A 27,842-nucleotide genomic window follows, 5' to 3' on the forward strand; every position below is an offset into this window, starting at 1 on the left:
AATATACAATGTACAGTATACAATACACACAATATAGAACACACATACACATAATATAGAATACACATACAATAAAAATATAAAGTATATATAAAATATACAGTAGGTTGTATTGTACTGTATTGACATTCAGGCTGTCGGTTGATAGTCAGTTGCCAGTGTGTTGTTAAGAGAGAATATAATTTATGACAGTCCGGTGTGAGATAATAAGATTAATAAAGTGCAGTGCTGATGTATGTTGATCGTGAGAGATCAAAAGTCTGATTGCTTGGGGGAAGAAGCTGTCATGAAGTCGGCTGGTGCGGGTCCTGATGCTGCGATACCGCCTGCCTGATGGTAGCAGTGAGAGCAGCCCATGGCTCAGGTGGCTGGAGTCTCTGATGATCCTCCAAGCTTTATTCACACACCGCCTGGTATATATGTCCTGGAGGGAGGGAAGCTCACCTCCGATGATGTGTCTGGCAGTTTGCACCACTTTTGCAGGGCTTTGCGGTTGTGGGTGGTGCTATTGCTGTACCAGGCAGTGATGCAGCCAGTCAGGATGCTCTCTACAGTGCTGGTGTAGAACCATGTGAGGATGTGGTGGTTCATTCCAAACTTCCTCAGCCGTCTCAGGAAGAAGAGGTGCTGATAAGCCTTCTTCACAACGGCCTCAGTGTGGATGAACCATGTGAGTTCCTCTGTGATGTGGACACCAAGGAACTTGAAGCTGCTGACTCTCTCTACCGGTGCTCCATTGATGGTGATGGGGCTGTGTTCTCTGTCTTTTCTCCTGAAGTCCACCACAAGCTCCTTGGTCTTACTGACATTAGGGGAGAGGTTGTGCTCCTGACACCAGTGTGTCAGAGTGTGCACCTCCTCTCTGTAGGCTGTTTCATCATTGTCAGTGATCAGACCTACCACCGTCGTATCATCAGCAAACTTAATGATAGCATTGGAGCTGTGTGTTTCCACACAGTCATGTGTGTACAGGGAATACAGGAGTGGGCTGAGAACACAGCCCTGCGGGGCTCCAGTGTTGAGGGTCAGTGATGAGGAGATGTTGCTGCCCATTCTAACCACCTGGCTTCTGCTTGACAGGAAGTCCAGGATCCAGCTGTACAGCGAGCTCTTTAAGCCCAGAGCCCGGAGTTTCTCATCAAGCTTGGAGGGCACTATGGTGTTGAATGCTGAGCTGTAGTCTACAAACAGCATTCTCACAGAAGCGTTCCTTTTTTTCCAGGTGGGAGAGAGCAGTGTGTAGTGTAGATGCAATGGCATCATCAGTGGAGCTGTTGTTGTGGTATGCAAACTGCAATGGGTCCAGTGAGGCAGGCAGCACAGAGCAGATGTAATCTCTGATTAGCCTCTCAAAGCATTTGCTGATGATGGGGGTCAGAGCAACAGGACGCCAGTTATTTAAGCAAGTGATTTTGGATTGCTTTGGTACAGACACAATGGTGGATATTTTTGAAGCATCTGGGGACTATAGACAAGGAGAGGGAAAGGTTGAAAATGTCTGTAAAAACACCAGCCAGCGCACCCTCTGATGATGTGGCCCAGGACCCGCAGCTTTACGGATATTCACCTGTCGGAAGGATCGGGTTACATCCGCTACAGAGACAGAGAGCGAAGTAACCTCTGTAGCTTCGGCCACGAGAGCTCTCTCCGCGAGGGCAGTGTTATTTCCCTTGAAACGAGCATAAAAAGTATTAAGCTCATCTGGGAGAGAGGCAGCAGTGTTCACGGCGGAGTTTTTATTCCCTTTGTAGTCCGAGATGATATTAATTCCCTTCCACATGCTTCTATAATCGGTGGTGTTGAACTGTCCTTCAATCTTCTCCCTGTTCTGCCATTTTGCTGCTCTGATAGCTTTGCGGAGGGCATAACTGGCTTGTTTATGCTCCTCCGCATTACCGGAATTAAAAGCGGAGGTCCACGCATTAAGTGCCGCACGAACATCGCTGTTAACCCATGGTTTCTGGTTAGGGTAGATCCGTATTGTTTTGGTTGAAACAAAGTCCTCTATGCACTTTCTGATGAAACACGTTACGCTATCAGCATAAACCTAGATGTCTTCATCAGAGGCGGACCGGAACATCACCCAGTCCGCGTGATCAAAACAGTCTTGTAGTGTAGAATCTGATTGGTCCAACCAGCACTGGATCATTCTGAGGGTGGGTGCTTCCTGTTTCATTTTCTGCCTGTAAGCGGGCAGAAGGAGAATGGAAGAGTGGTCTGATTTGCCAAATGGTGGGCGGGGGAGGGATTTGTAGCCATCCCGGAAGGGAGAGTAGCAATGGTCCAAAACCCAGTCCCCTCGTGTGTTGAAACTGATATGTTGGTGGTATTTTGGTGCGATTGATTTGAAACTGGCTTTGTTAAAGTCCCCGGTCACAATGAATGCAGCCTCAGGATGCGCGGTGTCCTGCTCACTTATACTCCCATACAGTTCCTTGAGTGCCCGGTTTGTGTCGGCTTGTGGCGGGATGTACACAGCAGTGATAATGACCGCTGTGATTTCCTTCGGTAGCCAGAATGGTCAACACAGAAGCATGAGAAATTCCAGATCAGGAGAGCAGAAAGACTTGATAGAATGTTCGTTCCTCTGATCACACCAGGATTTGTTGATCATAAAACATACACCACCACCTCTGCTTTTACCTGAGAGGTCTTTCGCTCTGTCCGCTTGGTGCACGGAGAACCCCGCAGGTTCGATGGCTGAATCTGGAATCTCTGCAGACAAGTTTCCGTAAGGCAGATAATGCAGCAGTCCCTCGTCTCTCGTTGGAAAGAGATCCGCACTCTCAGCTCACAGAGCTTGTTGTCCAGAGACTGAACATTTTCCAGTAGAATACTGGGTAGCGGGGGTCGATTTGCACGACGTGATGAGAACTCTGATGAGAACGCCGGCTCTATTTCCCCTTTTCCTTCTGCGTTTCCGCGGCCGGGCAGCCCAGACACTTCAATGAAATGTACTAAAGCTATCAGAAAACTCCTAGATAACATCTAATTTTACACAACTTATGTTTTCTGGAGTTTTATTGTTAACTATAATCTTTCATCAGTGGATCGATCCAAAACAATTTTTAAGTAACAGTACAACCCATTGAAGATACTCTATCCCTCACAGACTCGTTGTCATTCATGTCAAGAAATAAAAAGATAGCGCTACTGTGAATAAGGTCCATGGAGTGCAATTCCCCAGTAAACAGAGTGAATGTAAACAGGCAAGCTGCAAAGCGGTAATCTGACATTTAACATGAATAAAGGCACATAAGTAAAGAGTATCTTTTTGTCAGGCAAAAAGAAAGAGCAAACACTGTGATTCATGTAATTCACTGACAAGGCTTGGAAAGTACACATGGAGTTTGAAAAAAAATACTAGTACTTAAAAACCCAGCTATTGTTATGAATCATATCTAAACATCTCGAGACAACCCAGTATCTTTCAGCAAAGAAAGTAGTGCATAAGCAGTGTATGTGTGTGTGTGTGTGTGTGTGTGTGTGTGTAGAGAGAGAGAGAGAGAAAGAGTGAGAGACCCTCACCCTTTACTGAATTCTGACCTCCCCATCATAAAAATCTAGTTAGCCAAAGTCATTCTGTGCTCTTCAAAGTTCAACAATTCTGAATATAAATTCCTCACTGAAGAATGAGATAGAAATGACTAAAGAGTAACTGACCAACTGAGGACTGATGCAAACACAGATCCAAGATGTGTCTTGACTAATATTGAAACTTCTGTTTCAGCATGTACCATTGTGAAGCGTTGCTACAGTAGCTATTGTACAGGCTGAAAGGTCAGGCGGTTGCGTCACATTGCATGGATTCTGCAGGGGATTGAATAGAGAGGCCAGGTCACAACACAATGGAATTGGCTACACCCAAAGTCTTTAAGATTACAAATACCAAGAACTAGAAGATACAATGGAGCAAACTACTTCTTGGATCATGAGTGAGAGTAACATATTCATAAACATCAGCTATATAATAAAAAAAAGAATACAATGGACAGAAGAAGACCAAAAGAAAAAGAATGGATAATAATTCTGTTCTCAATCAAAATGAACTCAGAGGTGAACTGACAGGGTTAGATCAAAACACATTATAGCTTTAGGCTCTGCAAGCAAGGAGTTTCCATTCATATCTCCAGCTCAAAGAAATTTGATGTATTCTGGCCATTGACTAAAATCAGTAAGCAGAAAGACTACTGTACAAAAGACGTATGTGCTCCAAGCACAGATGTCTGTATTTCCCATCAGAAGCTGATACTTCTCCAGGGTCTAATTTTCACAAAAGCCTCTGCATCTCTAGACTGTCAGACAGTAGGAATTCACCGCAAACCATGATATGCCTCCCATTATTTTTTACTGGTTTATACACTATGCATAGTTGCATAAATGTCTAAAGCTCTAAAGACAACTTAAGCTCTAACTTAAGATCCCTTCAGGGATCAATAATGTTACGTCTTTTGGTCTGTCTGCTCAGCCGTCTATCTAATGTACTCCTCTGAGGTGATTTTTAAACCTGAAGTGTTAATTTTTACACCATTAGAATCACCAAATGGGCTACACTTTATTTTGATGGTCTCAAATAGATATTTAACTGACTATAAGTGACATATCAACTGGATTGCTATAGCTAGTAAACAGTGTTTCAACAAATATTCAGTAGACTTTCAGTAGCCTGTATATAAATTTAATGTAACTCCTTTTTCCTAGACCTCTTAATTTTGGTCTGTTTCTCAACCAAAATGGAATGTATCACTTCAGAAGACATGGATTAAACCGCTCAAACTGTATGGATTACCTTTATGTTGCCTTTATGTCCTTTTTGGAGCTTGAAAGTTTTCAACCCCATTGCCTTGCATTGCATGGATAAAGACACCTCGTCTCCATCAAAATATCTTTGTTTGTGTTTCTCAGAAGAGAGAAAGTCATTTGAGTTTGAGATGGCATAAGGTTGAGTAAATGATGACAATATTATAATTTTTTGGTTAACTATTCTTTTAACACCAAAATCTTTTCACTCTTAAAGCATGGTTTTAGCAGAAATGTGGCATTCAAGAAAGTGCCAAATTAATTAATTTGCAGATCTTAGATTAGTCATAGCTTAGTCACCATCCACACTTATACTGTATACTGTATGTGTGATTATTAAACACATTCTTATGCTATTTTTGCTTTGGGACTATATTATATAAATATTGCTCAGGTATTCAAACCCCTTGAGTTTTCTGTGTGCCCATAAAGTATCATTAGGAGGATTTCAAGAGGAAGGTTCTTATACTGCACTAGAGAAATCACTTACTGCCTCAAGATCCACTGCTGTGTTTGCACGAGCCAGCAGATTTGTTTTCAACCAGAATAAATGAAAACCTCAGTCTCAGAAGGGGGGATGAATAACAAGGAAAAGTGAGAGTGGTTAAATCCAAACTAAACTCTCATCTCTTCTGAGGACTGTTTATTATTCCTTTGGAAATATTAAACGGCATATCTCAGAAGAGGGTAAAGAAATAAAATATGTGGGACACAAGCCAGTTTTCACATATTTGGCCAGCTTTGAGGATATATTGTCAGTTTTTAAAATTTTCCCTTTGTCATTCAACACAGGAAATGGTGAAGGAAAGGGGAAACATTTCCATGCAGTCACTTCTTCCATAAATGTATACAGTAAGGGAACAATGACTTCTCCATGTCTTAAACACCAAAACACAAAAGCACCAAAAGAGAATGTCTTCCAGCGCCAGCTAGGTCAAATTTGGCACATACATAATAAGCATTTTTCTAAAGGAAAATTTACATATTGCTTCCGAATGTTCATGTACCCTGTAATCAACTCCATGCTGCCGAATTACTGACATTTTTGCATCAACTCAAATGTGAGCATCTTTCCCACTGGTGCATTTCACAAGTAGCCTCAGAGACATGGGTTGTTGTCCCATGGAAACCAGAAGTAATTGCATTCACATAAAAAATGGTCTGTGCAATTTAGAGGTTGCATCGTCGCTCTAAAATTATAATTTTTTTCTCCACTTACGGCTAAGTTTAGGGTTGGGTTTTGGGTTAGGGTTTAAGTTAATAAAATATGCATTCATTTTGACTATATTACATAATTTTAGGGCTGCATGATAATGGTTAAAATGATAATCCCGACTATTCTGCTCAAAATTTTAATCACGATTATTTATCACTATTATTCTGTCATTTTAGATATTTTTTATATTTTTTATATTACAGGGCTGCACGCTTTGGACAAAAAAAAAAAAAAAAAAGAAAGAAAGAAAAATCACTGCCACTTGTTAGATATCATTTCTAAAAGAGAGAGTATATTTCCGTAATAATTTAGCATGCGGCATTGCTATATGGTATTAAGCCTTTATTTTTGCGGAAAACTGAAGGAAGTGTGTGTTGTTGTTTCTGTTTAGTTTATGTTGACAACAGCTTTGCACTCCTGCTTTCAGACACGTAGAAATGCTCTTATGTCCTCCTCGGTCCACAAATCCCTGGTGCCTACTTTAGATTTGTTTAGAAACTTGTAATGGCCAAACATTTTTGGAATTACGCAAATGCGTTATTGAAATAAATATAAATTTATTATTAAATTAGTGCTATCAGTGATTAATTTAAAATGTATTATGTGTACATTTTTTCTTAATCGTGATTAAGGCGTGTAGCTATTTGACATTTTATTCTGATATTTTATTCAGTTCCGTGTGAGTTCTGAACACTGGTTAGAGGGCGGTACCCTTGCGATGTGTCCAGCGGGGACATTACACTCGAATACACACAACAAACAAACACACAACAGTGAGTCCGTGCTGGAGAAAGGACCTTTTATAAAACAAACGCTGATGGGACTTGTGACAAAAGTTCTTTGCGTCTTTTGTAAGTCAGCATTTTACCACATAAGCATGTAAATTCTTACAAGCCTGCTGCATAGCATGTTCTCCCGTGGAGGGCGCTTTTAAAATCTGAGATTAATCGTGATTAACTATGAAAAATCAAGAGATTAATCGCGATTAAAAAAAATGTATCTACTGACAGCTCTAATATAAATATAGCACAGTCAGTGTACGTGTTGCACATAAACCGAACAGGGCCTCGTTTTCCAGTAACGATTGATATTAGCGGTTAAGAGCATTTTCTACAAGCAATTCTACGAAAGTTCATTATTTTTTACGTGCATTTCCCAAAACTGCACTTAACATGAACGAGCAAGGACACACTTTAAGTGCTACTTAAGAGAGTCGCTGTCCGTGTGACAGTGCTGAAATGTGACCATACAGTGCTGCTCGTCATTGTAACTTAATTATATTTGTGTGTAACTTTACAATAATTTGTAATTTACCTCGCTAATATTTGTTTAAAAATATTTTCTGAAATATTCGACCTAATTAACTACATATTTACATATTGTTTTACAATAATTTTGTGCAGAACGATCTATTTCTTTTACACAATCTGCTTCCATAATCAGGAGTGCATGTGTAATATTTCGTTTTCACAAATTTCTTTCGATATGAAAGCTTCCAGAATTAGTGAAGACAGAGGAGGCCCTTTGTGGAATGCTCTCCCTTTGGATTTAAGATCTGTGGACTCTGTGGTCATTTTTAAAAAGCAGCTAAAAACCCACTTGTTTAAAATTGCTTTTGTCTAATTTGTTTGTTTTGTCTTTGTTTTTGTTTTCTGTTTTTTTTTTTTATTATTTATTTTTATTTTTTTTATGCTTCCTTGTTTTTATATTGTGGATATTAAGCACTTTGTGACATCTGTTCTAGAAAGGTGCTATAGAAATAAAAATTACTTGTATGATCCTGCTAATTACAAACATTAATTGAATATTACGAGGTTCACCGTGTTATCATGCACTGCAAAATAAGACATTTGAAGATGCGCTTTAGGGACATTCACCAATAAAGCAGAGGTCTGCTATTTACTCCCAAAACTGATAACGGTGACAGCAATGCTGCATGTGTGGTGTGACACAATTTGTAGTGTTGGTGAAAGCACCTTTGAGTGTCAGATTGGAAGTGGAGACAAGGATGTGTCACGGTCCTGTCACTCTGTCAGTCTGGGTTTTTGTCTGACAGGACCATGGCATTATCGTCCCATGTCCGTCTTGTGTTTTGTTGTCTGCCTTTGTGTGAGCACACGGTTTTGTTTGTATTCCCTGCTGTGCGCTCTTTGGTCTGTCTTGTTTCATGTCTGGAGCACGTTGTCTGGATCCTGACTTCCTGTCTGGTTCAGATTCGGTCTGTCAGGATCCGGACACTTGTGCTCCATGTCTGTCTGTTATTGACGTGGGTGCATCGCGCTTATGTCATATTGGCAGCATGCACTCATGTCAATAGTTTGTCGGTCTCTCGTGAACACGGGTGCTCGTCGCGCTCAGGTTGCGCGCCCGGGTCACAAGCTGTCTTCGTGTTGTGCTGAGGTTTGGTCACTTTGGTCTAAGGTGTCATGTGTGTGTTGCCGAACGGTGTTCTGTCTTATTTTTGTCGCCTGTTGCGTGCATCGTGTGGCGTTTGCCTCGCGATGTACGCTCAGGCTTCGTTTAGTGTGATTCTCTCGTCTTGTTTGTCGGTTGGCATGGGCGTATATTGCTTCATTGTCTTGGCGATGTACGCTCATACCATTCGGGTGTTTTGTTGTCTTGTGAGAGCACGTGGCTTTGTTTTTTGTTTCTGTATTGCCACGTGTCTCTCTCTGTCTTACATCATACCCTGCCTCCTTGTTTGCCCATTATTAATTTATTAGTCACACCTGCCCTGTCTTGTTAACCTGTTGATTTCTCTCCCTGTTTTAGTCTCCTCGTGTTTGTTGTCCAGTGCCAGTTCGTCTTGTTTCCCAGTCAGTCTAGTGTGTCTAGTGTGATCCAGTCGGTCGGTCTTGATTGTTCTTCATCCCATCCCTGTCCGGTTGGTCCTGGTTCCCCGTTTCCCTCTGCCCTAGCCCTGGATTGTTCATTTTGCCCTATGGGGTTGTTTATGTCTGTTTCCCCCCTTTTGGAAGCTTTATGTTGGTTTTTGGTTTTTGTAAATAAATCCCCTTTTTAACTCTGCTTTTGGGTCCTGCCTCTGCATTCCATGACATGATGATGAGCCAATATATACTGATGATTTTCATGCAGTTATTGACTTTTTACAGTTGTCTGCATCAATCATGTCACCACTTTGCTGTTACCAACTAGTCTAACTAGTCCATATAAATAACTTTATTTGTTTATTAATTAATCTATTCATCCATATATATATATATATATATATATATATATATATATATATATATATATACTATCTATTTTATGCATTTCGTTATTATTATTATTATTATTATTATTATTATTATTATTAGACTTGTCTGTTAAAATAAAAATAAATAAAACATAGGTATCCTGATATTAAAGTTTTAGCATAAAGTGTAGACATAGGTATTAAGATTGTATCAGGTGTGATTTCGCATTTGTCCTGCAGGTGTCTGCATAAGTCTATGTGCTTACAATGCTCTTTGTGCTGTACTAGTACTCCAGAGCACTGGTAAATCTATGAGCATTTTCAAGTACTACTTAAGTTATGATGCTTTCGGGAAACGGGCCGCAAAACCAAGATGAATCGTAAGATGGATTCTACGATCTACTTAGGCTTACGATGCTTTTGGGAAACGAGGCCCAGAGCACATTCTGTGTTTAATACATAATCAGAGCATGAGATGGAATTCATGTGTATCAATCACAAAACTGCTCTGAGACCGCTGAATCATTGCATGATGATGTGTAATACACAACAGATCAGGGTCTCGTTTCCCAAAAGCATCGTAAGTGCTGAAAATGCAGAAAATGGTTTGTCAATATTGGATGAACAGATAAATTAATAAGAATAAGTAAACAAAGAAAGTTACTTGTGGACTAGTTGGTAACAACAAAGTGGTGACATGATTGTTGCAGAGAACTGTAAAAATTACAATCAGAGAGAGAATGAAAAAAGTAAATAACTTGCTGCCGTGCACGAAAATCGTCCGTATAGTATATTGGCTCCTCATCCTCATCTCCTCTTCCTCTCTGACAGCTAAGGGCGCTCTCGCCCGCACCACGCGTTATGTAGTACCACACATTGTGTAGCATTGCTGTTACTGTTATCACTTTTGGGAATAAAGAGCAGATCTCTCTTTTATTGGTGAATGTCCCTAAAGCGCAGCTTCCGCGCATCACCTTATTTTGCACTCCGCAATAACACGGTGAACCTCATTATATTCAATTAATGCTTGTGATTAGCAGGACCATACACAGAGTCTCCGCTGACTTCACTGATCCTGGAAGCTTTAATCTCAACCCACAGAGCAAATTTTTTAAACAAAATATTAAAATGCATGAACGAAGCAGTGATTGTGTAAAATAAATTTATCATTCTGCACAAAACTATTGCAAAACAAAATGCAATTAAGTTGTACATTTAAGAAAATATTTTTAAATATTTCCAGCAAGCTAAATTTCAAAATTTTTTAAAAGTTACGCACAAATATAATGAAGTTGGAATGATGAGCAGCACTATCCGGTCACATTTCAGCACTTCACGTTTATGGACAGTGTCTCTCATAAGTAGCACTTAAAGTGCGTCCTCGCACGTTCATGTTAAGTGGAGTTTTAGGAAACGCACGTAAAAAATAAAGAATGTTCATCAATCAAACATAGAAAACGCTCTAAACTGCTAAAATCAATCCTTATTGGGAAACAAGGCCCAGAACAACGCACATACAAGACATACTGTACAATACGTGTAAACGTCTGCAGCTCCATATTTCAGAGCATGATTGAAAGTGATTGGTCATTGTCGAACTTCTGAAGACAGCATGATAGATTATTTGAGGTGAAAATGGAATTCGGAAGAGCAATATGATTTGGTCCGTAGACACAGCCTATAATGAAAATGAACAACAATTCGCAACTTTACCTGTCTGTAATTTATATTTGCTAGCTCACCAATATCGCAGACCGTTGTCGCAGAAACCATGATTGGTGTTAAAATATGATTAATAGTGCAGCCCTACATCATTTACAGTTCAAAATACAAACTCACTTTTGCCGCGACTGTGGACATTTAACCTGGAAGTGGATCTTCCACAAGCCCATGCATTGAACAACACTTCTAGCTTCGGCCACTGGGGGAAGTGGTTTGAATTTCAGAAAGCACAGACCGATTTCAACAGCAGATCTTTCGACCTACGTTCACATTTGACACCGCCACCAGTACGGTATCAGCAGTTTTTGTGCCAGCTCATTTATTTTTGCTTTGATTTGCTCCTATTATTATTCTTGTTAAATACTCTCCCACTACCTGCAAAGCATTGTTTCACAGTTAAACAGCTGTATCATGCAGACAATCTATGTTTGCAACATATTTAGCATCTGATTAATTACCATATGGCTACAAAGCAAATACTGACTCTCAGAATTTTTCTTGCTTTCCGACAGTGCCTCCCTTTGATAGATTTGAGCGTGCAACACATCTGCTCTTGTACCCTCACACAAAAACACATACACACACTAGAGGCACAGGCTGACCTTTTAACTGGACATCTGTATTAGGACATGGCTGTGGCCTAGGAGACAGCATTCCAGCTTTAAGTCACTGAACCCCATAAACCCAAACTCATGTTCTGCTTATTAGACCAACCAATAGCCAGTGAAAGGAGAGAGAGGTGAGGGTGGTGGGAAGGGAAGGCAGTCTCACAAAAACAGAGAGCTTGTCAGGATTATCAAAGCCCCCCCCCCCCACCCCCTCCACACAAGAGGAGAATGTTTGGTGGAGGCTGTAAACAGAGACACATAATGTGGCTATTTATCTCTCATGTGACTTTGTGCATATATTAGAGGGAACAGGCCATCAGCAGGCACCATGAATGAGAACTCCAACAAAGTCTTTCTTTAGCACAAACGAGTGTTGTCATTTTTCATATTCCAAGTATAACTGGTAAACAGTGCATGGAGTGAGATCCCAAGAACAACAGTGCTTTTTAACTCTAGTGATTGTATGTGTCTTAGATTTTGGCCTTGGCACCCAAGATAAGAACAGCCTGCTGTGTGCCCAGAAACAATCTATTCAATTTGTGCTGTGAAGCAGACCTCTCCATTTTGAAGGCACTGTGATCGATATCGTTGCAGGCTGTCTGTACATCGGTGCTGCACACACAAGGTGCATTTGATTAGTGATGAAACCAAAAACTTCTGTACATCTATTTTCACTTAGTGCTGTAGCTGATGACATGTCCTGTGTTTTGGAGAGTTTTCCTGACAGTAAACACCCTCTTATTCTGCCATTTGTGTAGTATCAGAAGAAGAAGGAGAAAAAACAACAAAAACAGGATGTGGTGACCTCGGGTTTTCCCAGTCTCTGGAAAACATCTTTTTTAGGTCAATGCATTGTTCATCACAGATAGCCATTGATAGCCCTTTTCTGTCCAACTTTATGAAGTAGTTTGCAATGTGTTACAGCAAATATGGGTATCTCCCCAGTGTCTGAATGAGAAGTTGGTTCTCCTCATCTGCACCAGGTACGAGACTACCACCATAATCTGATTATGAGTTTGTGCTGCTTACCAGTCTACTTATCATTATCAGTAGAGAAAGGCAGGGTGTACACTTCTTGCATACAGTATACCAGAACAAACTGAAAGAAAAAAAAAACCTACATACCCTTTCACTTCTGTTGCACCTGCGTCCTCTTCCTAATAGTGTAGTTCATAAAGAATCACTCTCAGCTATTACTTTCAGATGTAGAAGGAAAAATCCTCCTTGTTTGGTTGAGAAACATGTTGAATCGAAATAGTAGTTTCACATTTGATGGGATGACAACATATTTACAAAACGTGCACCTTTAATGTTCTGACATTCCCATTACTGAGTGGTCATACTTGCACTTCAGTCATCGTTAAATGACAGTTCCCAGTTACTTTCCTAAAGTTAATATCTTTAAGCTTTCACCTCCTCCAACTTTTTTAAAACGACAAAATTACTTACCCATGTTTGAGACTAAGAGATCGCCAACGCTGAAAAAGTCCCCAGTTCAAGAGTTTCTCACAGTGTGAGGCTGGAGAGAACGGCGGTCAGTAAGTACTATTGGATGAGGCGACGTCATAAACACTAACGGGCGGGGAAGACTTACCAATGCCAACTTTATTCACTTAGTATAAGGTTTAAGCCGGGAATTAAATTGTTGAATATGAGCGCGATATAATATCAGAACGAAAGAGTGCAACATAGTACAGAGAACTTGAAAAATTGAATCTACTTTAATCCAATTATTTGTTAAATGCTATTTGATTAATTTCGCAACAGTAAAAGTCTACTGACTGTAATAATGCTGGCATGTGTAGGCCTGTATCAGCCTGTATGTGTGTATTCATATATCACATCTTGCGGGATGTCCGTCCTAACAGTGTACATAATTAATAACTAGAGAAATGGAATGTTATTTTTCTTGTCGCATGAAACGGCACAATTATACTGATGCATTATATAAGCCTACATATGATGACTACCGTCTCATTCAGGTTTCTATGAGAATTCCAGCTCCTCTGAATTTACCCCTTCATCGAACACACCCTTCTGTGATTTGCAATAGCTCGCCAAATAACATTAATAAAAGGTACGCAGTGCTCTCTGCTGGTGATTTAGAGAAGTTGCAGTCAAGATTATTAATAGAGAGAGAGAGAGAGAGAGAGAGAGAGAGAGAGAGAGAGAGAGAGAGAGAGAGAGAGAGAGAGAGAGGGAGGGGGGGGGGGAGGGAGAACAGTGTAAGGGCCGTTCACACCGAACACTTTTTTATACCCATCTACGCTCTTTTTTCATTGTTTTCTTTTTATGCAAACATGCGCTAGACGGACACGTTTTTGGACGTCATGTCAGGTAAAAAAAAAAAAAAAGGAACGCCAACTTTTAAAAGCGCGTCTCGGGACATCTGCGTTCTGTCATGTCACGTGTGCTTTGTTTTTGTTTTTTAAAGCGCAAGCACGCGTTCGGTCTGAACGGCCCTTTAAAGGAATATTCCGGGTTCAATACAAGTTGAGCTCAATCGACAGCATTTTGAATACAACACAAATTAATTTCAGGCCCCTCCTTTTTCTTTTTCGTTTTTAAAGTGCAAATCTAAGTTACAGCAGGCACTTGCAATGGAATTGAATGGGGCCACTTATTTGGAGGGTTTAAAGACAGAAATGTGATGCTTATCATTTTTATAAAAACACTTACATCAATTCTTCTGTTAACACTAGTTTATTATTTGAACTGTAAAGTTGTTTCAATTGTAATTTTTACAGTCGTTTTAGGGTTTGTTGACATTACATCGTCATGGCAACAACGTTGTAAAATTGGCTATAACTTTAAAGAGAAAATGTTAGTAAGTGATTTTATCATAGGCTACTAAAATCATATTAACACGCATATTGTTTATGTCTTGTGGCTATACTTTCGAAATAGTGAGTTATGGATTGGCCTCATTCACTTGTAAGTGCCTCACTGTAACCTCGATTTGTTTTTTGTTTGTTTTTTTGTGGAAAAGGAGGGGCACGTCACAATTGATTTTTGTGGTAATCAATATGCCACAAATGCTGTCGATTGAGCTTAACTTGTATTGAACCCGGAACATTCCTTTAATGGACAAATAGTCATTTTTAATTTGCAAACCAATGTATTTCCTCTACAGCAAATAACGATAATATGGCGACAAGTCATTGGCCTAAATGCAATGCAAACGCGGATAAGCTATTATCGCTGTTTTTAATATGTGATGGTTTCCTGTGTGCAGCAAGCAAACACATTCAAAGGGGTGAACGTCAGTTGATGAAACTGCAGCTGTGTGTGAAAAGGCTGGTGGATTAATAATGCATAATTTTCAGTGGCTTGCACAACATTCACAGTGGCAAAATTGCAACCCGTCATCCACTGCATTTTGAAAGAGGAAAACAAAAATACATATTTCCTTTTTTATTATTTTTTTTTATTATTATTATTATTTTTTTCAACAATATTGGCGATGACCACCTATTTGGACTACAAATACAAGAAAGCACGGGCACCAGAGCGCCTCCCCGAAAGAAGATTACAAGGATTTTGCAATATGCTTTGCGTTGATTGATTAAGCAAGCGACCAGTCCACGTTTAATGTAGGAGCACTGTGGCGACGTCACTTTCGAATTGACCAATCGCCGCAACGAATCGGAAGCAGCGTAAACAAACTACATTTACCAAGTGTTTGTTCTCCGTCAGCGAGATACCTAATCTCAGCACCAGGTTGCTGTCCACTGACATCGAGAGAGGTAAGCGATCTGCATTATTTATGCCCACATGTTTCACTGCTGTTTTCTAAGCATAAGCGTTTGTTTTCCATCAGACAAGCAGACATTTGGAGACGCGTTGTTTTCTTTTAAAAAAAAAAAAAAAAAAAAGACTTTCCCAACATTACTACGAAGCAATGCGTGGACAAACCCAGAAAGCTCAGGCGATCTTTTCTCGTGGACTGTGATCATGTCCATACACTGTTGCTGTCTAGCATGGTGCTGCATGCTCTTTTTTTTTTTTTTTTTTTTTTTTTTTTTTTTGTGATTTACTTTTGAAAGACAGTTCAAGAGAGTCAAACTATCGTTTTCATAACTATTAAATGAAAATATAAATTACAATTTTAAATATAATACATCATTCATGTAATATAGGCTATTTGTGAATATGATATATGATTGAATATATTAAATTAAATATTAAATATATAACTTTGTTTTAGATTTATAAGTAATTGTAGTTATTAAACTGGGAAAAAGCAGCAGAAGCCTGATATGCAGGTTAGCAATTATTTAATTCATTTTACTGTGTGTACTGTTATTTAATTTGAAGCATGATTAGCTATCATCTGATGTGGGAGATCTCCATGTGGACTGTCATTGAGGGAATGCACAAGAGGCTCTATTAGTGCTGACACTGCTCAGCCAGCGCATATCAGCGCCTCATCACAGATGTCATTAAGATTTTGATACAGCATCTGAGCAGACAGTGCCATGCAGATTAGACACAGTGAGAAATGGGATATATAATCAGCGTTCTCTTGCCAGCACGCATAGACAAGCAGAACTAATAACCGGACTATTTCTTGTGACAGGTGAAATTTGACAATATCAAGCTGATGATCAAAAAAACCTCAGGACACATAATTCTGGGACCCAATATCTGATTAAATATGCAGAGTATCCCCTACACATCTCTTTCTTTTTCAATCTTAATGATCCTCTTTAGGCCTCATGCAGAGAGAATGGGATCTTGTGCCAGTAACTTCTAACCTAACACTGGTTGTAAGCTTAGTGATAGGTTACACATGGCATGACTAAATAGAGTCACCATTTGCAGGTGGTTTTACAATACTTTGCAGCAAATAGTCCAATTATATGCACTGTGAGTTGTGAGGACAATTGTGAAAAAAGGTGAAGTGTGTGATTTTCATACACTCAAGTTTCATATCTGCCAGTGGAGGCCAAACATAGTCTCGCTCCATTTGTTGAGTCAATGTCGCTATGACGGGCTAGTCAGGCAGTCATTGTTGCCATGCCCACTTATTATAAGCGACATTGGACTTTGGACTATAGCCAGTCATAGGCTTTTTTTTTTTTTTTTTTTTTATTTCCAGAATACACTTCCGTACTTGCTAGTTATACTTTTAGCACATAAAAGTATAACCACTAATTTGACCACTAATAGCAGTTGTCAAATATCCCCACCTACTGTTTGAGCTCTCCCAGCCCTTGAGAGGAGGGCTAATACAACATGCATTACGACATGCATTACAAGAGCTAGCACAGGATGAATCCATTGTTATTCAAAAAGTGGACAAATGAGGGGGTAAAGTGATACAATATAAATATAGTAGCCTATATAAGGAAGATTAAAGATATGTTAAAGGATGAGAAATGTTATACTAAATTATTGTTCAATCTAGCATCTAATTTTAAATCAGAACTTGATACACTGTTGAATAAAGCTGTTAAGAATAAATGGATAAAGGAGAAGGAATTCAAGTTTTTGATAAATGATCATCCGGCGATACCTGTGTTGTATGCTCTTCCAAAAATCCATAAATGCCGCATTGACCCTCCTTACCACCCAATAGTTTCAAGTATTGGTTCTTTAACAGAAAAGGTTTCTCAATTTATAGATTACTAATTGCAACATTATGTAAAAAGCCTTCCATCACTTATAAAAGATACTACTTATTTCTTGACTAAAATACAATCAGTGGATTTAGAAGAAAAATATTGGCTGGTCACCTTAGATGTCTCTTCACTATATACGTCTATTCCCCATAAAGAAGGTTTAGAATCAATACATTTTTTATAACACATAAAAACTTCGACAGACCAGTTGAGTTCATTTTGGATTTAACAAAGTTTTTTTTTTACTAAGAATTATTTTTTATTTGATAATGATTTCTATTTACAAACACACGGAACTGCCATGGGAACACCATTAGCTCCAAATTATGCCAAACTTTTTATGGGGAGATTTGAATCGAATTATGTTTACAACAATAATCCTTTCATCAAAGATGTAAAATTATGGATGAGATACATCGATGACTGCTTTCTAATTTGGACAGGGACAGAGAATGCATTAATGAAATTTGTAGATTTTCTAAATCCTAGGTTGGAATCGATTTCATTTTCTATGGAAAGTGTCATAATACAATTCATTTTCTTTGAGTATTAGTTCTAAAACAGAATAATTCCTTAAATACTACAGTTTTTTAGAAGTCGATGTACAGAAATACAATATTGTCAGTTGACAGTTATCATCCTGTCTTGTTAAAAAAGGGTTTACCACTTAGTCAATTCCATCGGTTACGTCGAATTTGTGATTCAGAGGAGAATTTTGAAAAACAGACTCGCATAATGTTTAATTAGTTTAAATCACGAGGACATCCACATGATTGGCTTCAGTCAGCATATGATAAGGTAAAAGGACTAGATAGGCAACAACCACTAAGTTAGAATTATAAAAGAAAGTGTAGACCATTTTCAGTTAATGTGTACTAACATACAATAAGTCCTCTCAGGAAAAAAAAAATATTATTAAAAAATACTGGTACATTCTTTCTACAGATCCATCATTACAAACAATTTTTAAACATCCTCCTTTATTTATCCATAAGAGATCCGGTAATTTAGCAAATAAATTGGTAAAATCGGATGTAGTTGTAGAAAAGAAAAACACATTCATAAAGGGTTGTTATTCATGCAGAAACTGTGCGACTTGCTCATCTATAATAAGAACTAATCAATTCACAGATGTACATACGGGGAGAATATTTCATATTAATTCACTGATCACATGTTCTACGACACATGAAATCTATATGTTAAAATGCCCCTGCCCATTAATTTATATTGGAAAGACGTCAAGATCTTTAAAAGTGAACATAAATCAGCCATTAGAAGACATGACGTCACCTCGCCAATCTCAAGACATTTTCATGATTGTAATTAGGGATGCACTGATCCGATACCTGGATCGGTATTGGCTCCGATACTGAAGCTTTTAGATGGATCGGGTATCGGTCCGACGAGCCCGAACCAAATCCGATACTGTGTGTTAGTCATGTTTGTTACTTTCAAGCTCCAAAAATGACATAAAAGAACCATAAAAACACCATTAAAGCAGTTCATATGACTCGTGCATTTTATTCAAAGCCACTTGAAGATGTGCTATAGCTCTCTGAATCACAAAAGGCTGTGTTTAATAAGTAAATATATAGTATGCGCAGCACCAGCACGTTAGTGAATGGTGCTGCTCTGTTGACACAAACTCACGCACAGGTTGATGATGCACTCACGGCTATTTTTAGCTATTTTCAAGAACAGCATCTCAGATGTAGATGCTCAGTAGTTCGGTTCACTTATAATATGCATTTAGAATGGCACTGGAGGTGCATTTTACCAGAATTTGAATAAGAAGCTAATTAAACTACTAGGACTTCCTGGAGAGTTTAGAATGTCAAAATAAAAGCGTGAGGGTTTAAAAAGTGCACGATTTAAATATATTACTGTTGTATTTCAAATTAAAATTAAAAGTCAATAATAATAATAATAAGAAGAATGTATTATTATTATTATTATTATTATTATTATTATCATCATTAGTATTTGTTTACAATTTATAACAATATTTAAGTCGATGGGTTCCAAAAAATAACTGTGTGAATGAAAAGTGGACTGATGTCTTACAACTAAATTGAAGAGATCTGAATCCTTTAAAGTCCAGATGCAAGTTGAAAAATTTTTGAAAAAAAAAAAAAAAAAAAAAAGGGCAAAAATAAAACACTGGTTTCTTTCTACTGAAGACTTGAAGACTGGAATCACTGTTAATGTTGCTGCTACATTATCCAGTATACTAGTTAATAATAAAGTGTTTCTTAATAAGCTATACATCTATATTGAAATAATGTGTAGTTAGAGGTTTGTGTTTCTTTACATATTAAAGAGTACTCCCAATTAGTTCCACACAATAATGTAAAGATATTCTAAACTGATTATGCAAAAAAACAACACTGGTATCGGCTTGGGATCGGTATCGGCCGATATTGAGATTTCCGATATCAGAATCGGATCGGAAGAGAAAAAGTGGTATCAGTGCATCCCTAATTGTAATCATGATATAAAATGGTTAACTTGTATAGGAATCGAAAGAGTAGAAAGTTATATAAGATGTAGGAATGTGGAGAAAAAACTTTTACAACGGGAAGCCTATTTTTGATGCATTGTTTGAAGTTGATGGTTCCTATGGGCTTGAATGAGGATTCTGATCTCTCTTGTTATCTTTAATCTCTTATCCACACTCTTCATAAATCTCTGTTGTACTGGTATACTGTATTTCATGCTGCTATTGATCAATTTGATTATAGATGATGATACTGATTTATGAACGGGATTTATTGCCTGATGTGTCAGATTGCTATTTATATTCATTTTTATTTTGAAATGTGTCTAATTATCAAATATGTGGTGATAAGATGTTTATGATTGTATTGTGACTCAGTAGTTGAGATAAAATGGATTGTATGTTCATATCTGATGTCTGCATTAATGTATGCTTTGTCCTATTTTCTGAACTTACTGTTAATTGAGGTAGTGGTGTGGATGCACGAAAGTTGTTTACTAGTCACTTGACACATTGGATCACTCTATTAAAATGTCTGGTTCAATTAACGAGCTTGTGAAAACAACTAATGAAAGAATTATGCTTGTTATGTGTTCCAAGTACCCATGATTAGCAGTTAATGCCTACACCTGAAAGTGATCATACTGAACTTTTAAAGAACTCTGTGCAGTTGTATAATGAAGTCACACTGAAGAAGGCAGTAACGCCGAAACATTTGTGTTCGCCTGTGTTAAAATATGTGAATAAATCCACATAAGAATTTCAGAAAAGGAGTGCAGATCATCTTATTTTATTTTTTTAGACTAGGAGGGCTAATAGAGCCACAATGTTTACACTTTACATGGGAATTATATGAATGGATAACTTAGTTAAATCTTAAACTGAACAGACTGATCTCACTGACCACGTTTACATGCACTTAAGAAAATGGTTTATTCCAGGGTTTTTGCAGAAAGCGGTATTCTGAAATAATAATTAGTCATGAAAACTAGAATGCTGATTTCCTTATGCCGCTTAAGGGATTAAGAGAAAGCGGTTTAACAATCCTAGGTTTCTCTCGGAGAACGCGGCTTTATGTGGCCATGTTAAAGGATAAGCGGTGTTCTGATGGGTGTTTGAAGAGTAAGCATCCGTGGAACAGACTGAATAACAAACGTCATAGGATGGAGCCCAACAACAAGTCAGCACAGCGGAAAGAATTTTACATTTCTGGGAGTATATTGGGAAAAATCACATACACTGTAAACTATATCAATTTATATACACCAATATTAAATATCAATGGTCCCTCACATTCATGTATGTGCACTTGTACACTTGGGAAATCCCAGAGTTTTACAAAAGAGGGAAACCCCACTACTGCATCATTCCGCTGCAGGTCGATAGAAAGTTAAGGAAACAAACACAGCAGCAACTCTGGAATAACCAGAAGTAAAGTGAAGCACCAGAGAATAAAATAGCAAAGTCTTCCTTGGATCCCATGTTTGTTATTTACACAAGCAGTGCAGGCTGCTTACAAAAGCTGCTTACTTACTGAGCCGCATAAATACGGGAGTAAAGAATATGCCGCATATACAGTGCATGTAATGTAAACTGGAACGTTCTTTTCTCTCAATAACCCGTTTTCTCGCAATAAGCCGCTTTCTGGTGTCCATGTAAACGTAGTCATTGTGAAATTGGAAACAGTAGGTTGACTTTTCTTTAGCTGAAATCGGTCTGTGCTTACTTAAATACAAAACACTGCCCCCAGTGGTCAAAGCGCTAAATGTTGTTGTACTTACGGGTACTTGCGAGCTCCATATTCTGGGTGAAATGTCCGGAGGGAGGGGCACCAAAAGTGAGTTGTGAAGCGAGAAATTTTCAGTTGTACAGGCTGTAATAAAGTGAAGAGGAATGCATATTTTATAAACTCTAACCCCCAACCCAAATACCAAAACTAAACCTAACCATCTGTTGAGTAAAAATGTAATGTGACAGGGAAAATGCAACCTTTGAATCACGCTCCTCATTGATTATGTGAATGTGATTACTTCCTGGTTTCAATGCGGGATCTAAACCCAGGTGTTCAACACTGCTGATGTAATGCGCTTTCAGTCACATCACAGGGGAAGTTAAACACTCTGCAGCCGATGAAAAAATGTCTGATAGGGGATGGCACTTGTCGCTAAGTCTATATAATGTGGCCAGTCCTTGGGTACCGAAACTATCGCAAACAACAAGCTGACTTCCCATATGATCATGTTCAAACTGGATTAGGTTCAATAGATTAATCACATAGTTAACACATTAAGACATACAGTTTCTTTTTAAGGTAAAAAAAAAAAAAAAGTAATAAAATCTGTATGTTTTGGGTTTGGTAATTTGTGTGGATGACACTCATAGCACATACAGAAAAGACACAAGACAGAGGTAGATTCCTGCAACAGCGCTCTTTACTCATCTCACTCGCACAAAAATAAACAGATTGCATACTTCTCAAATTGCATCAAAACACAGGAAATGCTCAACACAAATCTGCAATAGTGAATTAATAACACAACTTTCCAAAAGTTTATGGACTTAATCTTATATCAGTAAAAAATTATTATTATTATTATTATTATTATTATTATTTGCCACTGGACTGTCACAGCAGTGATCACCATACTTTTGCCATTAGGCCATTCTGGGAGTGTTCTCCATGATTGCTTGCATAACTTGTTAATGTTCAGGTGTGTCCTTAAAGGAAGAGGAAGCTATTTGGTGAGATTGCTTTCCACTTAAAGTATGGATTGTATAACAGTAAGTCACTTTAATTATGGACACAAATAATTTTACAGTATGAAAATTCTGATATGATATGATATTGAAATTATAGTCAGCCAGATATAATAGGAGTGAATTGTAACATATTTCTTGTTTGATGTTGACGAAGGGATACTTTCACCTTACTGATAAAGTTGCTGGGCCCTCATGTATTGTGGTGATACATTGTTATAGGAATCATTTTATAATGACACAAAGGTGAGTAAATGAAGACAGACTTTAGATTTTTGGTCGAAATAAGCCTTTTTTCATGCTGCAGACAATGAGTAACATGGCTGGTATTCTCATCTTATTCGTGATACAACAGCGGCCGCCTTCCCTTGACCAATTCAAGTGCTTTCTTTCCATTAAGTGGATCTGTAGCCAGAGCGATAGCAACAATCTCTAACCTTACACACCTTGTCTTTTTGGGACAGGAGAATTTGGTCTTTGTTTTATTATCACATTATTAACCTGCACATTCTGGTCTATGCCCATGTATATGGGGTTACAACTGGGGGTGTAATGTGATTTATGTGATCCTTTGTCAGTAGTGTTAGAACGAACATTATCTACTCAAGGTGAATTCCACAGAGATTAGACTCCAGTCAGTGTCAAAACGTTTTTATTAAGGGACAATATTTGTTCGCTGGAATTTATTTTCAGGGGCATTTTTTACCTTTACGAGGGCATATTTTTTTCAAACCATAGAAAACACACTGCATGGTGCTCATTAATGTAAAATGCTTCAGTTGAATTAGTTAATAATTAATAATAATTATTGAGAAAAATAAATTCTTAATTTGGACAATCATGTCTGTAAATTATAAAATTAACATCAAATACAAAAGTACTGTATATGTTAATAATGCACAAGATATCTTATAATCTTGATAAACACTCTGTAAGAATATTAAAGTATACAGCTTTTTACAGATTTTAGTGTAATCGTTTGAGTTGTTGAAAGTGTTTCTTTCATTTTTTTAAATTAATTGATTAATTAAAAAGAACCTCTAATCCCATGTTAAACACATAATGATAATATACAATAGAAAAGACCAAGAACATAATATTATGAAATAAATCAAATTTGTGTATATCAAATATCATCAATTACTCACCTAAATGTCATTCCAAAATATTGTGACTTTCTTTCTTCCGTGGAACACAAAACGAGAAATTTTATCAAATTGCACTGGTTGCTCTTTACAATGCAATTACAATGAATGTGGACTGAGGCTAAAGCTTCAAAAAGACTCCATAAAAAAATAATTAAAATGGTCCATACAACTCATGTGCTGTATTACAAGAATTCTGAAGGCATACAATATTTTGTGTGAGAAACAGACAAAAATATACTTAATTATTTATTGATAATCTTTCCCCCCAGTGAGCTCCTATGACCGGATCACTCGAGCTTGGGCCGGATCAGGAGTGCTGATCCCCCAATGTCTTTAGATGACTTGGAATCTAATCATATGCTTTTATGATACTTTGATACTGATTTGGTGTAATATTTGGAGCTTAACACAGCAAGCAGTCCACATTCTCTTTTATTATACAGAAAGAGTTGCCAAGATATTCTTTAAAAATTCACCTTTTGTGCCCCATGGAAGAAAGAATGTAATATGAGTTTAGAACAACATGTGGGTGATTAAATAATGACAGAATTTTAACTTTTGAAATTTTAATTCTGTCATCATTTACTCACCCTCATGCCATCCCAGATGTGTATGATCTCTTTATGTGGATTTTGGAGCTTCAAAAATTTGGCACCCATTCACTTGCATTGTATGGACCTGCATAGCTGAAATATTTCTAAAAATCTTAATTTGTGTTCTGCAGAAGAAAGAAAGTTATACACATCTGGGATGGCATGAGGGTGAGTAAATCATGAGAGAATAATTTTTTTTGGGTGAACTACTCCTTTAATCTAAGCAACAGGCTATATAAGCACATACCCTGACCCTCAGCTCCTTATATTCATGCCCAGACAGAAGTAAACAAAGATTCTTACATTAGTAATGAACGAGGGGTACTCCAAATTATGCAAATGTTATCACAGATCTCATTTCAGCGCTATTTGTATGGAAATGTTGTCTGGGAGAGGAACTGCCATTAGGTAATTTTCTCTGGGTCTTTACTTAGGCATAATGTGATGTCAATATTTTTGCCCTTTGTATTTTAGAAAATTCACTTTGTACTTTTAAAAATGTTTCTCATATATCAAATGCCTTTCAGTGCATGAATGGGCCATGTGTGACTCATGGAAGTTACTCACAATCTGACTAGTACAGGAGACTTGAATGGTGTGTGAGTTGACGCAGAGTGTGTGTAGGTGATGTGGGAGTAGATGCAGGCAATATGTAGGCATGTTGTGTGGTGTGCGTGTTACCCAGGTGTAGGATGTTTGATGCTGGGTGGCACTTTTGCCTTCTCCAGCAGAGCTCCTGCCACTTCATCTCAACCGCCTCTCAGAGTTAAAATCTTCATTGCCTAGGAAACGGTTTCATGAGTGGCCCCTCTCTCTCTGTCCCTTTATGTGTGTTTTTTTTTACCCTGTCTACATCTTACTCACACTCTCCTCTGCAGTCCATCCGTAGAGGTGGGTGGTGTAGTGGGGGTGACAGAGCCAAACTTCTGCTGATCATGGTCTCTGTGGCATTTGGAGGCCTGAGGTCACACAGTCACACACTAACATGCACACGCACAGTCTCTGCCTCATATGCCCATAGACTTCCCACAGTCTGTTCACTAACTATCTGATGCATATTGCAGACAACATTTTTTTTGCACACTTTCTTATAGCAAGCACTAATCTGATTAGATGGCTTTACACAACTTACTTATGTGTTTGAAATAGCCTGTACTTATATCCCGGACATTGCCTAGACTCTACAGATTTTCACACAATTTGTTTTTTTCATATGTAATTTGTGCCAATCATTTGTGGAGACTGTTGTGCCATTATTTAAATTTGTCTATTGCTATGAGTCTATTGTTGTGGTATAATATGTTTCAGATAACCCCGCCCCTAAATGGCATGTCGGAACAATACAAATATTGATCGCTTTATATGTTAGATTGTTAGATCTGGTCAAAATGGACGATTCCTGGCCAGAGTAAGCTCCAATCCCAAACCAAAGGCATGGTTATACGCAAGACTAGTTGATGCAAAATGTGTCCATGGTCTTTTCTTCATCATCATCAAGATTTTAGACTAAAATTAAGATTAATGTACTGTTAAAGGAAAAGTGTATGTCTTAGGTCTTGTCATTGGTCATCATTTCTTTACTTTTGTATTATTTATAAACACCTTTTTGCCTTCGCTAGTTCATTTTAAATGGTCCTGCGGTGTGACAAATTAATGTTTAAAAGTACAAATATTCAGTGTACACTCTTAATTAATATGAGGTCATAAAAGATGCCGTCATAATAATTACTGTATGAAAGATGCTATTTAATTAACAAAATGCTATTTAAAATAGTTAGATGCAGGGTTTGGAATTAACACCCGCCAACCTGTCGAATGCAGGTAAAAATTGGTCGTGGCGAATTCCTTTGAATGTCGGGCGACTCGGAGCTGCTGCCGAGGGAATTTTATGGCATTCATACCTCTCATAACACGTGCATCTGTGGGGGGCCAATGATGCGTGCTTTCGCATGAACCACCACAGTGCACACCAGTGCGCTCCAGAGATAAGATCGCGAAACTTGTGTGATTCAGTCGCACTTCACTCGATATTATGGCGGACGGTGGAAAACACAAAACTTATGTGACCCATTTGAATTCTACAGAGAACATTCTAGTATAAAGCATTATATGGAGGAAGTCAAACCTCTCTAACTGCTAGACAGCACATACATTATAAACAGCACTGACGAGGTAAAGAGGAGACAAATACATCATCATTTTTTTAAATACATGTCATCATCCTTTCTTAAATCTATATATTTTTAATGCAGTAACACTAACTGGGAACTTGAATAGATTCATATTAAATCTAGTAGGGTGAATCTAGACTTTATTTTTATCAGTCTTCAACTTTTTAGTTAATGTCCAAACAAATGCATGCAGTTACAGTCTCCAGTTACCTTTATCACTTTTTGTTAGGTGAGGAATTTTGGCCAGTGAAAATGCTGAGTGGCTAGTGACCTTGGAAAACTACTAGCCACAGTGGCCGGTGAGCCAAATAATAAAGTTAATTTCAAACCCTAGTTAGATGGAGTATAGCATGTCACAGTGCTGGACATGTCAGCTTCCCAAAACTATTTAATATCAAACTACCCATATTTGTCATAAAACAATTACCCTGGAACACCCACTATTTCATTTTCTACCCTGTGTCTCCAGCACCACATTATGTCTGCCTGTCCAAACAAGTCAATTTGGAGGGCCATTGACAGACCATTTTTGCATTTGCATTTTTTGCATTTGCAATTTGTATCGTAGGGGCCCTTTAAAATGGGTTGAATGAGGTATGTTATTTCTTGACAGGAAAAAAGCCCTTATGTATGACCTGACTGCGCCAGGGGTGTCGCTAGACTTATGTGTCATCCGGGGCTTAGCCCACAGGCAATAAAAATAAGAAGAATACTTCCCTCCATGACTTAAAAAATGACCACCCTACTTGTCAAATAATATTTATATTAAGCGCAACAGTTCAGAACTTTGTATGAGCAAACGTCAGGCGCACAATAAACGGATCAAACACGTTTTAATTCAAAGCGAGAATTTGACAGCTCACTGTTCATTGTGCAGAAACTAATGCTATCAAGAAAATCAAAGTAATTTAACAATTAAAATTTTCAATTGTCATTTATCATAATATTTTGAGGATAAAGTAAAAATTACAAGAATAAAGTCGAAGCATCATGAGACTAAAGTCGTAATATTTTGAGAATAAATCAAAAGGAAAGTAACATCAAAGTCATGTGGTGGACAACAGCAAAGTGGAGCATTTGGGTCTTTACATACAACAGCACTAACCAGCGAGATAACTTGACTATGCAACCGAGCTGAATTTGTGGGAAGTTTTTACGAGCTCTCTGTTAATGAATGAGGTGTGCATTAGTACAGGAGTATTCAATCTGTGAGCGCCTGTCAAGGGAGGCACAAGATATAGGCTCACACTCAAGTGAAGCGAAAATAGTTGGAACTGCTGTGAATTATATAGGTCCATTTCAAGACATTGTATGTGGTAACATCCCCTCAGTTACAGTATTGTTTAGAGAGGAAAACCCAACAAAAAAGCAGACCAAGCATCACCACACCGAGAAGGACTGCACGAATGTCTGTCTGGTTCTTTCTCATGAATAAATTACATTTCCTACATAACCGCTGCAGTGTCCAGAAACTAATAATAACTCTGTGCTGATGTGCCAAAAG

At 38.1% G+C, this 27,842-nt stretch overlaps 2 protein-coding genes across 2 annotated transcripts in view; one reads left to right on the forward strand and one right to left on the reverse strand.

The window, feature by feature from the left end:
* The window catches only part of LOC127445451 (neuronal membrane glycoprotein M6-a), a 107,350-nt gene extending 94,297 nt beyond the window's left edge, over positions 1 to 13,053 (reverse strand). The window contains exon 1 of the mRNA XM_051705538.1: positions 12,995 to 13,053. Within this exon, the coding sequence (XP_051561498.1) occupies positions 12,995 to 12,998 (4 nt within the window). The 5' untranslated portion in view covers positions 12,999 to 13,053. The remainder of the gene's footprint in view (positions 1 to 12,994) is intronic.
* Positions 13,054 to 15,272: 2,219 nt separating this feature from the next.
* The window catches only part of LOC127445440 (WD repeat-containing protein 17-like), a 42,678-nt gene continuing 30,108 nt past the window's right edge, over positions 15,273 to 27,842 (forward strand). The window contains exon 1 of the mRNA XM_051705516.1: positions 15,273 to 15,291. The gene's annotated coding sequence lies outside the window, so the exon portion shown is untranslated. The remainder of the gene's footprint in view (positions 15,292 to 27,842) is intronic.

This window comes from Myxocyprinus asiaticus, chromosome 8 (assembly GCF_019703515.2).
Source record: "Myxocyprinus asiaticus isolate MX2 ecotype Aquarium Trade chromosome 8, UBuf_Myxa_2, whole genome shotgun sequence".
NCBI lineage: Eukaryota > Metazoa > Chordata > Actinopteri > Cypriniformes > Catostomidae > Myxocyprinus > Myxocyprinus asiaticus.